General features: G+C 41.7%; 1 protein-coding gene across 3 annotated transcripts in view; it reads left to right on the plus strand.

Annotated features, from left to right (window-relative positions):
• ttll1 (tubulin tyrosine ligase-like family, member 1) overlaps window positions 1-14,410 on the plus strand; it is a 16,472-nt gene extending 2,062 nt beyond the window's left edge. For all 3 annotated transcript variants that reach the window (XM_084112294.1, XM_084112295.1, XM_084112296.1), the window contains 8 exons: window positions 617-825; window positions 904-1,084; window positions 2,522-2,659; window positions 2,724-2,832; window positions 10,177-10,320; window positions 10,495-10,581; window positions 12,272-12,435; window positions 12,895-14,410. In XM_084112294.1, the coding sequence (XP_083968420.1) occupies window positions 617-825; window positions 904-1,084; window positions 2,522-2,659; window positions 2,724-2,832; window positions 10,177-10,320; window positions 10,495-10,581; window positions 12,272-12,435; window positions 12,895-13,018 (1,156 nt within the window). In that variant the 3' untranslated portion in view covers window positions 13,019-14,410. The remainder of the gene's footprint in view (window positions 1-616; window positions 826-903; window positions 1,085-2,521; window positions 2,660-2,723; window positions 2,833-10,176; window positions 10,321-10,494; window positions 10,582-12,271; window positions 12,436-12,894) is intronic.
• Window positions 14,411-15,383: the final 973 nt, after the last annotated feature.

Here is a 15,383-nt window from a genome sequence, read left to right on the forward strand (position 1 = left end):
GAATGATAAAAAAAAGCCGTTAAGTAAATAAAATAAGCTGTCAAAATCTTGAAAAAATATTTTTCAATTAATTAATTCCCATGTTGAAATTACACATTGTGCAAGGTAGAGAACAGTATTTTCTTTATTGTGATGCTTTTTTATATTACTAAATAACATGTTTTATATTTAAAATCATTAGTGCCGTGGTGTTTTAATGGTTTTCGTGAGAATCACCCGAGTACACACTAGTATCTAGTCCAGTTCCACCATTCAAATCCAGTTTTGTGTAGAATATCAGTCTGACCAAATAAATCACAGGAATGTGGATATCACTTCAGTGCAGTTATGACTTTGAGTGCAGTGCTATCTTTCTAACTATTAATAAGCAGTAAATTATGCGTTTGAGGCAATTCTTGTTGCTATTAGTGAATATGTGTTCCCCTTACTAAAGTGTTACAAACATTGCATTGGTTTAGGCTGACATTACCCACAAGCCCTTGTGCAGCACAGGTTGCTGTAGTCATTCCAGCACTGGTGAACAGGCTTCATTTACACTTACAGCAACACACACACACGCACACACACACACACACGCACACGTCTCATGTTTGCAGTGATGTGATCTCTTTGGCAGGATGAGCATCCAGACCATCCGCAGCGTGTTCAGCGTGGACACCGGCTACCGGCTGACTGACGACCAGATGGTCAACCACTTCCCCAACCACTACGAGCTGACCAGGAAGGACCTGATGATCAAGAACATCAAGCGCTACCGCAAAGACCTGGAGAAGGAGGCCAGTCCCTTGGCCGAGAAGGACGAGAGCGGGAAATACCTCTACCTGGGTAAAGCGAGCTGCTTTCTTCCTCTTGCCTCCGTCTCTCTCGTATGTGCCGTCGCTCACTCTCTGACTCTGACCGTAGACTTCGTGCCGGTGACGTTCATGCTGCCGGCCGACTACAACCTGTTCGTGGAGGAGTTCCGGAAGAGCCCGTCCAGCACGTGGATCATGAAGCCGTGCGGGAAGGCGCAGGGAAAAGGCATCTTCCTCATCAACAAGCTCTCTCAGATCAAGAAGTGGTCCCGCGACAGCCGCACGTCCACGTAAGATCGTCCTGTAGTGAGGCAATAGTGGACAAAAAAAAAATAGATAAATATCTAAAGAAACATTAAGATTTTTTGGATTAGTATTTTAGTTCTTTGGTTATTTTTATTTTGCATTTTATTATTATAGATTTTTTATTCTAGAAATATTATAATTATATAATGATACTAAAATGTATGGACCTTGTTATATACATTACATACCATAAGGAACATGGTGATGGAAAAAAATGGCAATTGGGAGAAAATTATTTTGTTTTGTTTTTTTACTTGCCCTGCCAAAATGTTCACTGGCCCCAACACAGAAAAGTAATATAAATAAATTGAACAAAATAAAATAGGCTTAGTTATTGTTTTAGTTGTTTTTGATCCATGTAACCTTAATGAATAAGATTATGACACCAAAAACTACTAGCCTAACTTATCACAAATAGTATATTATGTGCAAAAATGGGTTAACATTGTAACATTATAATCTAAAAACAAAAATAATGATTTTCATTTTTTAAATTCACTAAACTAAAAATTTAAATAATACAAACAAAAGCAAAATTTGATTAGGTCTACCCTGTTACAATAGTCACTTTAAAGTTACTGCTATCATAAAAATACACGTACTTGTAGGTTTAAAATTCTACATGTGGCACATTTATTGTTCAACAAAAAATATTTTAGCAATATGTGTATTTTAGTCCGAATTATTGCGCTCATATTTTATTAGTCTGTTTTTCGCACATGCGCGCGGCGGCGCTCATTTACGGAAATCTGCGGCGTTTGGCAAAATGGAAATATTTGCAGGATTTTCTAAACGCATTACGCAGCAGCGCAAGTGCATCTGTCAGCACATGTATCTGCCAGAGCATCTGACGGGGCAAGCCGCTTTGAACAAACGGTAAACGTGTAGTTTGTACCAAGGTATGTTATTATGGAAAGAAGGAGGCGGGAACCAGCGAACATTTAAAACAAAACTAAAGTAAAGGCGGAAGCCCCTCATAGACGACTGCCGCACACATAAACAAAACATAACATATCCGTTTAAGCTCAGGGAGACGTGTAAGGGTATTCGTGCGCTGTGAGACGCGGCGCTCTGGGTGCGCGTACCAAACTGAGAGACGCGGGTACTTTAGCTCTATAGAGAAACCCGAAAGCAAAAAGCGAGAAAACACTGAAGAAATTGGCAAAACTGCATAGCGCTGCTTTAAGCGTCTTCGTGCACTTGAAAAATTTTAATATTTCAAATGATCAACTTCCGTGAAGATGCAGCACTGGCCCGGGCCATCGGACAGTCCTTATTGTGGAGCCCTGATATCGGTTACTGGCTTTCAAATATAAAGGTATCAGCCAAATGTTCATATCAGTGCATCCCTAATAGTAAATATACCACAGTAAAAGTGCCATCAGCTGCTTGCTTCTGTCTGATATGCTGGTGTTTGACAGGTTTGTGGCGGCAAACAGTGGGAAGGAGGCCTACGTCATCTCTCTGTACATCGACAACCCTCTGCTGATCGGCGGGAAGAAGTTCGACCTGCGTCTGTACGTGCTGGTGACCAGCTACAGGCCGTTGAAGTGCTACATGTGAGTATGTGACCGCCACCCGCCACTGCATCACTTGATCCGCTCTAAACACTTTGTGTTTCAGGTACAAACTGGGCTTCTGCCGCTTCTGCACGGTCAAATACACGCCCAGCACCAGTGAGCTGGACAACATGTTCGTGCACCTCACCAACGTGGCCATCCAGAAGCACGGCGTAAGTCTCTCACACCCGCAGCTATTGTCTGTGTACTTACAACAGTCTGAACGCTGCACAATCTTTTCTCCATGTTTGATCAGCTGCTGGTTCCCTCTTGTAGGAAACTCAATGCTGAATAAGTGGCTGACACAATGAAGACACGTCTTATAGAGCCCAGTGTCTGAAGCATGTGTGAAATCAAGGCAAATTATATTAGCCAACGGCAGTCCAATTATGTCATATGGAGCACCAGTGCCTGCATTACATGCCATCAGCTTTGTTGTCTTCAGGAAGCCACTTTGTGTGTACACTCACCTAAAGGATTATTAGGAACACCATACTAATACTGTGTTTGACCCCCTTTCGCCTTCAGAACTGCCTTAATTCTACGTGGCATTGATTCAACAAGGTGCTGAAAGCATTCTTTAGAAATGTTGGCCCATATTGATAGGATAGTATCTTGCAGTTGATGGAGATTTGTGGGATGCACATCCAGGGCACGAAGCTCCCGTTCCACCACATCCCAAAGATGCTCTATTGGGTTGAGATCTGGTGACTGTGGGGGCCATTTTAGTACAGTGAATTCATTGTCATGTTCAAGAAACCAATTTGAAATGATACGAGCTTTGTGACATGGTGCATTATCCTGCTGGAAGTAGCCATCAGAGGATGGGTACATGGTGGTCATAAAGGGATGGACATGGTCAGAAACAATGCTCAGGTAGGCCGTGGCATTTAAACGATGCCCAATTGGCACTAAGGGGCCTAAAGTGTGCCAAGAAAACATCCCCCACACCATTACACCACCACCACCAGCCTGCACAGTGGTAACAAGGCATGATGGATCCATGTTCTCATTCTGTTTACGCCAAATTCTGACTCTACCATCTGAATGTCTCAACAGAAATCGAGACTCATCAGACCAGGCAACATTTTTCCAGTCTTCAACTGTCCAATTTTGGTGAGCTTGTGCAAATTGTAGCCTCTTTTTCCTATTTGTAGTGGAGATGAGTGGTACCCGGTGGGGTCTTCTGCTGTTGTAGCCCATCCGCCTCAAGGTTGTGCGTGTTGTGGCTTCACAAATGCTTTGCTGCATACCTCGGTTGTAACAAGTGGTTATTTCAGTCAAAGTTGCTCTTCTATCAGCTTGAATCAGTCGGCCCATTCTCCTCTGACCTCTAGCATCAACAAGGCATTTTCGCCCACAGGACTGCCGCATACTGGATGTTTTTCCCTTTTCACACCATTCTTTTTAAACCCTATAAATGGTTGTGCGTGAAAATCCCAGTAACTGAGCAGATTGTGAAATACTCAGACCGGCCCGTCTGGCACCAACAACCATGCCACGCTCAAAATTGCTTAAATCACCTTTCTTTCCCATTCTGACATTCAGTTTGGAGTTCAGGAGATTGTCTTGACCAGGACCACACCCCTAAATGCATTGAAGCAACTGCCATGTGATTGGTTGATTAGATAATTGCATTAATGAGAAATTGAACAGGTGTTCCTAATAATCCTTTAGGTGAGTGTATGTGCATGTAAGATCAGAGTCTGTTAAAGCATTTTCGGCTCTCGAGGGAGTTGGATGGACTGGAAGTGTTCTTGCGCGATTCTCTTGAAGGAAGGAGAATCAAGCGTTTGCATGGAGTGAGTTCAGCTCTCGAGAGAGCAAATTGCATTCATTGGGATGCTCCGCCCTTGCTTGACTCTCTCTTGAAATGATCGTTGCGACGGAAGCGAATCAATCAAAACTAACTTTAGCTGGAAAATAACTTTATTAAAGAACCGCTATAAAGCCAAAACAATCTTCCGCTCCTCATGATTCGGGTCGCACGGCTAGCAAGGAGGGAGTAGAGCGAGCTTGTTCGGCTCAGCTGAATGTACACACTGTGTGATGGTTGGTGAGGTAGCTCTGCTCTCACTTTGCTCTTTCCTCGCTGTCCAGCCCCGTGTCTGCTGAAGCAGTTTGGTGGCTTCGATCGTGAGGTAAAAAAATTAATCTGCCTCCTCTGCTTTATCACATTGTAGCTCATGGCACATGCGCCGGCGGGTCGGGCCAGTGTGGCTCTGCACACCATGGTACTCTCCCAATCTCCAGTCAGTTCCACCTCACTCAACCCATCCATCACCTATGGACTAATTTAAAGAGTCCTATGATGTGAGATGATGCAATCCGCTTTCTTATCTGGTCCAGATCAGTGCTGATGTTCAGCATGCTCCTCTGGGGCTTAGAGAATAGACTAATGTTAAGTCAGAGCATGAAGTCGGGGTTCCATCAGTGCCTCCTCCAGTGTGTTCAGCTGAGAGATGTTCATGTAAACATAGTATGTTTACTATATGTTGGCATGCTTCCTAGACGTTCATCAGGAATGGGCAGGTTGATAGGATGTAATGGACTTTGTTGCTGCAGGCATCCCACTTATCATCTGTGGCTCCCTCCAGAAGTGGAGGTGATAGTGCAGTATAACACACTTCCTCAGTGAACGTGTGCTGATAATGGCGTCTGCCTGACAGATATGCTTGTAAATATAGAGCCGGACGGGTGAGGTCGAATGTGGTGTATTTACACTCTTCACTTGTCGCCCACCTCAATCTTTCTCATTGTTTAGAGCTTGACAGATGAAAGGTGGAAGTGGCCCACTCTCTCATCTGTTGCACTCCCAAATCTATCATATAGGGTATGAGTTATGCTCCTTTGGAAGCATGACCAATAAATGTGATGCCCTCCCCAGTTCACCGACTGAGAGTTGAAGTAGGGCTGAGCTCCATGGCAGGGGCTGAGTATAAGTAGAGCTTGACAGCTGAGACTGAGTATGGATATTTTTCCAATCTCTCACTTGTCTTCCTTCCCCAAGTTGTTATATTGTTTATTGGAGCAGGATTATGCTCCTTGTGAATTGATCCCCATCCCTGGACTACTTGATAGACGAGCAGGGCTTTGACAGGGTGGAGTGGTTGAGTTACGGTTAGCGACCCATTATCTGTTTTCCCTTGTCTGCTCCCTTTGATACGCTGCTCCTTTAGGCTTGTGCTCAGGTCTGATCTGTCTATGTCTGCTCTTAGGGGCTCTGGGTTTTCCTGTAGCTGTGGCTCGGACTGGACCAATGAAGGAGTCCACGTAGCAGAAACAGTTTAGCATGGAGGCTTCGGGGCTTTATTTTCAAGCTTCTATAACACTCAGCTTTCTAGGGAGGTGTCAGAGCATGTGTCCTAATTGGTTGCTGATGCATTCAGGTTATGCTGGGACCCTTCAGTGCTTTGATTGTGGCAAGATTGTGCTTGGCAACCTTCACAGCGCACAGGCAGGCATTGATCAGCATGGCGTGGTGGGTATTAAAGGATTAGTTCACTTTAAAAAAAATGTCCCCCATGTCATCCAAGATGTCCATGTCTTTCTTTCTTCAGTCGAAAATAAATTAAGGTTTTTGAAGAAAACATTCCAGGATTTTTCTTCATATAATGGACTTCAATGGCAACCAACGGTTTGAAAGTTCAAATGTCCGTCTCAGTGCAACTTCAAAGGCTCGACACGATCCCAGCCGAGAAATAAGGGTCTTATCTAGTGAAACGATTGATTTCATTGGACTGCTGTCGGCCAGTAAGATTGTCTTAATTTCACACATGCTTCAGACACCAGGTTCTGCAGGACATTTTTTTTTTCTTGTCTCCTCACATTCAGTTATGAATTAATTAAATCGTGTTGCCTAAATGATAGCATATTTTCTATTCAAAGTGATGACAAAGTTGAGTAGTTTGCATCACTGGAGATCACTGTCATTTGTTTAACATTTCTGTTATAAAACAGTTGTTAAATGCTACATGTTTAGCTACTTGCATCACCTAGCTTTCTTCCACTGTTAAAACTAAAGCATCGCGTTGGAATTCGCATTTGTCTTCTGTGAACAGTAAGGCCCACCTTCTTTGATTTGATTGTTCATCTCAATCATTTTGACAATGACGAGTGCTGTTAAGGCTCTGACACACCAAGCTGACGGTCGCTCTACAGGCTGTCGTTGAGTGTCAGCCAGCCCAGTTTTTATGGTGTTCCACACTGTCGACACTTGTCGGACGTCGCCTGGGTTTCTTTGGCCAATTGAGCATGTCGAATCAGCGTCAGGCCGTCGGTGAGAGAGAGAACAAGTCAGTGTACAAGAATAAAAACAAAAGTAATGAAAGCGAGCAAAGAAGTCAAGATGGTACAGACTGAAGCCTGCTATAATTTTACATCATCTTACCTGAGCATTCGAATGCACGAATATTTTCATGAGAACATGAGCTGACTGTGATGAAGTTATCAGTGTGATTGATATTCAAACTGGTAAGCAAGCACTGCTTTGTTTACGACCAATCGTGGTGCATCCCGCCAAGTGAGCGCAGTGCACCCAAAAGGCTTTTGAATTAAAGACTTCAGATTTCGGATAAAAAGGAGTTTTCCCCATAGCGTCTGGAAAGACGCAATACTTATCTCGGTTACTTACGTGAGCTCGGTTCCCTGAGATAATGGGAATGTTTAATTTCAAAGAGACAAGATAGTCTTTGCATGACCTGACTCTCATGTAATGTGCATTTCGTACATACTGAAGCTGGAGGGCGCTCTCTCGCAGAAACCCCAAAACGGACTCAGAGAATTCATAACTTATGACGTTCCAGGAAATCCCTTATTATATGGACAAAGTCTGAGTTAAAAAGCAGAAACATTTTGACTGATGAAATGTGAAGACATGATTGCAACAATATATTTTTTATGTTACATCTTGCAGGCACGGATTAACGCACGGGCCTACTGGGCACTTGCCCAGGGCACTGGGCCAGCAGGGGGCCCTGTCAAATTTACTGTCTATTCTTTTCAAATAATTATTTTAATTTTAATTTTATTTTCAGTAAAATTGTGTTAAATATTGAGGAATAATGTGATTTTTTTGCAGTTGCAAAGTATTAACTAGTAAATAAATCAAATAAATAATTTTAATGTATTGCTGCGCTGTTGAGAGGGACATCTAGAGGCGACTGAAAAGCATTGCGTAATATAAAAGTCACGCGTAAAAGACGGTTACTCAAAAACCAAAACAAAAATGAGTTTAAAACCACAACCAAGTGGATCAATGAAAAGAAAGCACAAACATGACAAAGAAGCAAGATAAGCTCAATTACTACAAAAGCTTTTTTTAACGAAATGTCAATCTTCATCTTTATAACAGACGATAAAATACAATACAACAATCTTCAAGATACAGTAAATCTTCAAATGTGTAACGGATTGTCAAAGTGTATTTTGGGGTGGAACAAGCAATGCTATATAGCATCTTAATTTAATATTTGTTTTATTATTTTAGTTCATTAACTAATTGTTAACTCAACTAATTTAACGTAAAGACCTGGATACTAGAATTACTAACTAAATAAATGTCAGCTAGCCTAAATGCATTAATTAGAATTGCCATTGACTAAAGATTTTTCTAGTCGACTAGTAGTCAATTATTTAAGCAATTAGTCGACTAATCTCACGTTAATATTCATTTCTGCTTAAATACTGAGTGCATGGAGGCAGCCTATTCCGCGCTCAAGCGCATGCATAAATCTTGCCGCAAAGCACCGGCAAAAGCAGGCTAATAATAATATGTCTGGGAAAAAAAAAACTAGGCATTTTAATTGTTTAATAATAAAAAAATATATATTTCTAAATCAGTGTCGGCTGCAAACATATCTATATCTCCGCTGTAAAGTGGATGCACCTTTAGAGAGAAATGCACCTTTCATATCATATCAGCCTAATCAGCCGGTATTTGCTTTCGATTCTATTTTTTTCGATTAAAAGTGGACATTTCAAGCTTTATATAGAAATATTCATCATGTCTGTGAGGCTATACACTGTGTTTCAGTTCATTTTTTTTGAGACGCGCTCCAGTTCACGCCACGGAGACCATGAAAGCGCGCCCTGTTTGTTTTATTTTATTTTACAAAAGCACAACGTTTTCTTGTTATTGTGAGTTTACAAAAATAAAAGTAGCTACTTGCGAGTGCGACTGATGCATTATTCTTTTCTGTATATGACCAGAAGTATTTCAAGTTGTTTCCACTGTTGATAGGAAAATGCAAGTGTTCGCGCCGACGCCTGCAATGCAGTGCACGCTGCACACTCCGCACAAACACTTTGGATATGCATTTATCTAGGTTAAAGTTAGAGCGAGCTGCCATGCCAGACGGATAAGTCCTTTTCATGTTTAACAAATCAAATCATGCATTTTCTACCTACCGCGAGTAAGTGCTGCACCAGTCTGAAAAAGGTAAAAGCATAACGAGCGTAACGAGAGAGGGGCCCCACTAAGGGGGATGCAGAGATGTTGCTGCGTCTTTATATTAACATTTCTGATTGTTTAAATGATCAGCCCCCTTAAAATGCCTGGCTTGCCTGCCCTATTGCGCACCTGTGCATACAGGTGCAACACAAAAAAAATTGGTGAAGGGGGCCTTTGAGACATCTGTGCCCAGGGCACATCATCACCATAATCCGTCCCTGACATCTTGGGGTATTTATAAAAATAAAGTATATGAATTATGTATTCATATGGCTAATTGACATAGCCTTTACTACAGTATAAACTATAAAATCTACTGCCTTATTCTGTGATAAAAAGTACATTTTGTATATAAAATCCACCATGACTTGATTACTCAAATGTTAGTAGTACATAAAACAACCATACACTTGTCATTAGGACAAAATTTTATAAAAAAAAAAAATGCTCAGCAGTGTATTTTATTTCTTATCCAGTTAAACATAAGAAATAAGAAAAAATAAAACTGTAAATTAGACAAAGGTCAGAATAAACTGGTATTACCAGGTACTACGCTCCTGCTATGGTGGGTACTGCTCTGTTTTATAATAATTATAATAATGTTGTTTCACAGAAAAACAGTAAGATTACAATAGTAATATTTACAGTGCATCCGGAAAGTATTCACAGCGCTTCACTTTGTCCACATTTTGTTATGTTACAGCCTTGTTCCAAAATGGATTAAACTCATTATTTTCCTCAAAATTCTACAAACAATACCCCATAAAGACAACGTGAAAGAAGTTTGTTTGAAATCTTTGCAAATTTATTACAAATAAAAAATGAAAATTCACATGTACATGAGGATTCATAGCCTTTGCCATGACACTCAGAATTGAGCTCAGGGTTATCCTGTTTGATCATCCTTCAGATGTTTCTACTTCTTGATTGGAGTCCGCCTGTGGTAAACTCAGTTCATTAGTTGTATAAACACCTCATGGCTGATTCAGACATCTTCTTACAGATTTTTTCAGGCGGCTGTGCAGCTCATATATACTGTATATAGTGTGTGTGTGTTTGGCTGTAGGACGACTACAATCACGTTCACGGCGGGAAGTGGACGGTCGGAAACCTGCGCCTCTATCTGGAGAGCACTAGAGGACGGGACGTCACCAACCACCTGTTTGACCAGATCCACTGGATCATCGTCCAGTCGCTCAAAGCCGTGGCTGTAAGTCAAGCTAGAATATGCTAAAGCCTCTGCAGAAACATCCACAGATCACCGCATCTGTCAGGCATGATGATGTAGGACCGCACGTACTGGATCGTTCTGATGCATAAGTGTTGAGCTGGAGGACTAAGATGAGTCATCCACAGTAATAATAATAATAATGTGTTTCTGCAGCCCGTCATGAACAACGACAAGCACTGCTTCGAGTGTTACGGTTATGACATCATCATCGACGACCGGCTCAAGCCGTGGCTGATCGAGGTCAGATATCATCATCGCTTTCAACATTTTTATACGTTTTAGCTATTTAGCTTTACTAAATTTTGGCATGTAAACACTTCATTACAGTTGTTTTAGTTTTTTTGTAATTTTTTGTGTAATTTTGATTTTTGAATTCTATTTAGCTGTAATATTATTTTACTTCAATTTTAGTCATTTTAGTACTTAAACTAAAACTTATTTTATTTCAGTTATTTCATTTCTAACATTTCTAATTTTCATTTGACTTCAGGTATTTTGTGTAATATTTATATTTATTTTCAGTGTTATTTTAATGAACGTCTCAGGTTACGTATGTACCACTGGTTCCCTGAAGAGGGAACGAGACGCTGCGTCGAGACGCAGGTTAAAGAAACGAATAATGGATCAGACTTAAGCCACAGGGCAGCTCTGTGGACATAAGCGCCTAGGGCCCTAACAGGCTTCCTGGTCTGGGGTTAGAAAAGGTGGAGGACAAAAAGCCTGCAGTGCAATAGGCCCCGCCATATTGGTGAGGACCTTAGGAACATAACCCTGACTAAGGTGAAGAAAAGCTTTAACCATGCGAACTCCAGGCAGGACAGAGCTACCGATAGGGCCTGTAAGTCTCCGATTCTTTTAAGAGACGAGATAGCAAGAAGGAAGATAGTCTTTAGAGTGAGTAACTTTTCTGGAGCCTCTTCAATAGGCTCAAAGGGAGCCGCCGTAAGGCCTTCCAACACAATAGCCAAATCCCATGTAGGGTGCTCTAGTGCGCTGTGTAATAAAGCACTTCCTTGTACCGCTGCACCTCCTCTTTCACTATTTGGATGCAGGTGTGCTCGTCTCCACTGGAAATAACTTTCCAGACAGTTCTTTGGAAAACGGTGCTCTTTTGGCTGGAGGATCACATTCACTGCTGGATGCCACTCCTGACTGCTCCTCTGAGGCTTGGGCCTAACAAGGACAAAGCCACAAAATAGTTTTAAGTTACTATTGCTAATTGCAATTCATATCTGACAAATAAAACTACCAAAAACATAGTGATGTTTTTGTCATTTCTGATGATCTAAGTTTCTGTTTAGATTTTAGAGTTTCAAAAATTATATATGTAAAGTGCTTTTCACAGGACATATTCACTACTAGTAAGATATGTTGCATGTCTGTGGTATTTATAAACAACGAAATTTATATTTAAATTATTTTTTTTTTTTAAATGTGTTAATTTAAACTAATTAATCAAATGTATTAAATTAATTTTGGAATTAAAACAATTAAACAAAAATACCTGTGAGGGATGGTATTCCAGAATCTCCTCTATCAGGCTGTTGAAGACGATGCTGCGCGGGGTCTCATCCGGAAACAGCAGAGATTTAAAACGTGGGTCAAGTGCAGTACTCATATGAAGTACCGCCAACAACTGGTGTGTGCCCGCGAGTCAACTTTCCCGTGAGTGGGCGTGATTTCAGCGCAGCCAGCAGACACGCCCCAGCGCTTGAGAGCGAGACCACTGCTCCTTTTTTCAAGATTTTGACAGCTTATTTTACTTACTTGGCGGCTTTTTTTATCATTCAAATTCGTCTGGGGGCTAATAACACATTTTTCTGTGGTGTGACAAACTCAGAACACGTACTTAATTTTGACTTTACAGGGACTATAAACTTTATTTCAGTGACCGTAACTTACTGTTAATGTGTGTGTGTGTCTCTCTCAGGTGAATGCGTCCCCGTCGCTCACCTCCAGCACGGCCAACGACCGCATCCTGAAGTACAACCTGATCAACGACACGCTGAACATCGTGACGCCCAACGGCGAGATCCCGGACTGCCGCTGGAACCGCTGTCTGCCCAAAGAGGCTCTGGGACACTATCAAGTGCTGTGAGTGACTCTCTCTCTCTCTCTCTCTCTCTCTCTATAAAGTGCTGTGAGTCTCTCTCTCTCTCTCTCTCTCTCTCTCTCTCTCTCTCTCTATAAAGTGCTGTGAGTCTCTCTCTCTCTCTCTCCCCCTCTCTCTCTTTCTCTCTCCCGTGAGGAGCGGCTCCTGTATCAGTCTCTCTCTCTCTCTCTCTCTCTCTCTCTCTCTCTCTCTCTCTCTATCAAGTGCTGTGAGTCTCTCTCTCTCTCTCTCTCCCCCCCTCTCTCTCTTTCTCTCTCCCGTGAGGAGCGGCTCCTGTATCAGTCTCTCTCTCTCTCTCTCTCTCTCTCTCTCTATCAAGTGCTGTGAGTCTCTCTCTCTCTCTCTCTCCCCCCCCTCTCTCTTTCTCTCTCCCGTGAGGAGCGGCTCCTGTATCAGTCTCTCTCTCTCTCTCTCTCTCTCTCTCTCTCTCTCTCTCTCAGATATGACGAGGAGCAGGCCCTGAGCGAGAGCGCTGACCTCAGGAGCCGGTCGGGTCAGTCGCTGGGGTCAAAGGGCAGCAGATCCGGCAGCGTGAGGCCACCGTTCCCTGCCACCTGGAAGTGAGACTGTCCACATGAGGCCTTCGCTGGAGACACCGCAGGAAACTCTGTCTGTGTGTGTGTGTATGAGTGACCGATTATGATTATTATGATTACGAGAATGTGAGTGTGTGTGTGTGTTATATATCTAAGCTCACTCCTGTACCTGTTGCAGATGGATCTGAGCACTATTAAACTCGTGTGTTTGAGTGTGTGTGAGTCTGAGTTTGAGTGTACGAGTGAGTGTGAGTGTACAAGTGAGTATGAGTGAGTGAGGTTGAGTGTGTGTATGAGTCTTGAGTGTGTGTGCAAGAGTGTGAGAGTATGTGTGTGAGTATGAGAGTGAGAGTCTGAGTGAGTGAGGTTGAGTGTGTGTGTGTGTGTGTGTGTATGAGACACACATGTGGTTGTTCAGTGTGATCACATGACCTTCGCCCAGGACTGACGCCTGTGTTCAGAGAGTGAGCCTGAGATCACAGACACACTGACGTTCAGCAGGACGGCGCTTGATCTTCTGAAGGAAACGAAGACTTCTGTCAGCAACGACACGTTAAAGTGACCGTACAGACATTAATGATGTCATAAAGATGGATGAATGAGGTCTAATAGATGTATGGCGTTCTCTTCATCCTCATCCTCAAGGACTGATTATATCCTGATTTCAGAGCAAGTGTTGAGTCCGTCCTTCAGATCCGCTCCAGTGGAGACGCTCCTCACCACTGCAAACTACACAAACAACACAAGATGGCGCTTCAACAGTCCACTATTGCACTGAGCCCTCCTGTCCCTTCACACGAGCAGCGTTAGATGAGCTCGGTCTCTGAGCCTGCTGTAGCACGGGCCGCTTTCCTGACGGGACGGCTTCTCCAACACTGTTCGGGAAAGACCAGTCACACTAGAACACGGGCTCTCATTTAATCATCTGACACAAACTCACACACTATCCAACACTGACTTTAGGAAATATCGAGTGTTAACCTGGTCCTGATCCCCCGGCGGATGTACAGCGTCTGTCTGCTGCTATTGGTCAACTACACTACACATGCTAATGCTAATGTAACCTGGATGATCAGCATGTATGCTAATCCCAGCTGATAAACTAGAACAGTTTTAACAGATACTTCTGGACTCCAGATTGGCTCTGACCTGTTGATCTGTGTATTAACGTCATCTATTCCTTTTACCTGTGCCATTTTACGTTTTATTCTATATTGTGCAATTTTTATTTTATTTTTTTATTTAATTATATTGATGTAATTTATGTAGGCTATATGTTTATGTATTTATATATAAGTTGGGGAAAGGGGTAAAAACCAAAACGTCACTGTTAAAAGAAAATTGACTGATGTTGTTCATGTTCAAAAAAAAGCTGCAAAGCTACAATAAATGTTACAAAAGATTTCTGTTTCAAATTAATGCTGTTATTTTGAGCTTTCTATTCATCTTAAGAAACCTAAAAATGAAATGTATGATGGTTTCCACAGAAATATGAACTGTTTTCAACATTGCTAATAATCATAAATGTTTGTTGATCATCAAATCATCATATTAGAGTGATTTCTGAAGGATCATGTGACTCTGAAGACTGGAGTAATGATGCTGACTGTCATATAGTGTATAGTGAGTAGTACAGGGTCACCGGGGCTAGTTGTCACAGGCTCTGTGTCAGGTTTTGAGTCATAAATGCTCATATCATATGTTAGTTTGACACATTCAGTGAATTGTGTCCTCCAAACTCAAATTCAGTATCAACACAATCAAAAACGCGATGCAGGTTCAACTGTTTAGCACAAATGTTAGGAGCGGCGCAAGTTAACACATTTACACTGTATAAGATTATTAGTTACAATATCTTAATATTTGGTGTTATATCTTAATAATTGTTTTCAGTTTTGACGAAATATTTTGTGTTTCTCGGTTTAATTCTGGGTAAATATTAATATTAATATTAAGGCAATATTAAGCTGTTCAAGCCAGATTCCCATTGTGAACATGCCCCGTTATTGGGTTTGACTCGTGTTTGCACTAAACCACAGAAATATTCACTGGAGTCTCCTGTATAAATATTTACTGTGATACATACAAGACTAATAAATGTAAAATTGATCATATTTTATGTTTTTTTCTTCTTTTTTTCTTTCTTTTTTTTTGTTGAAAGTGAAACAATCCTGCAAATCTAATCATTTTCAGGAAATAGATTACGAATAATTAAATTAGATCCCAATAAAATATATGTTTTTTGTTTATGTCACTGATGAATGTAGTATAGAGTGCCGAAGTTATGACGTCACTTTGTAGGCCAAAACGCGGAAGTGAGTTAGCATTTTAGCACTACCGGTTCCCTCGCCCTAAAGTCTATGGGTTTTTTGAATGGGTTTTTGCTAAATCGC

This window comes from Abramis brama (genome assembly GCF_963993115.1).
Source record: "Abramis brama genome assembly, chromosome: 4".
Classification (NCBI taxonomy): domain Eukaryota; kingdom Metazoa; phylum Chordata; class Actinopteri; order Cypriniformes; family Leuciscidae; genus Abramis; species Abramis brama.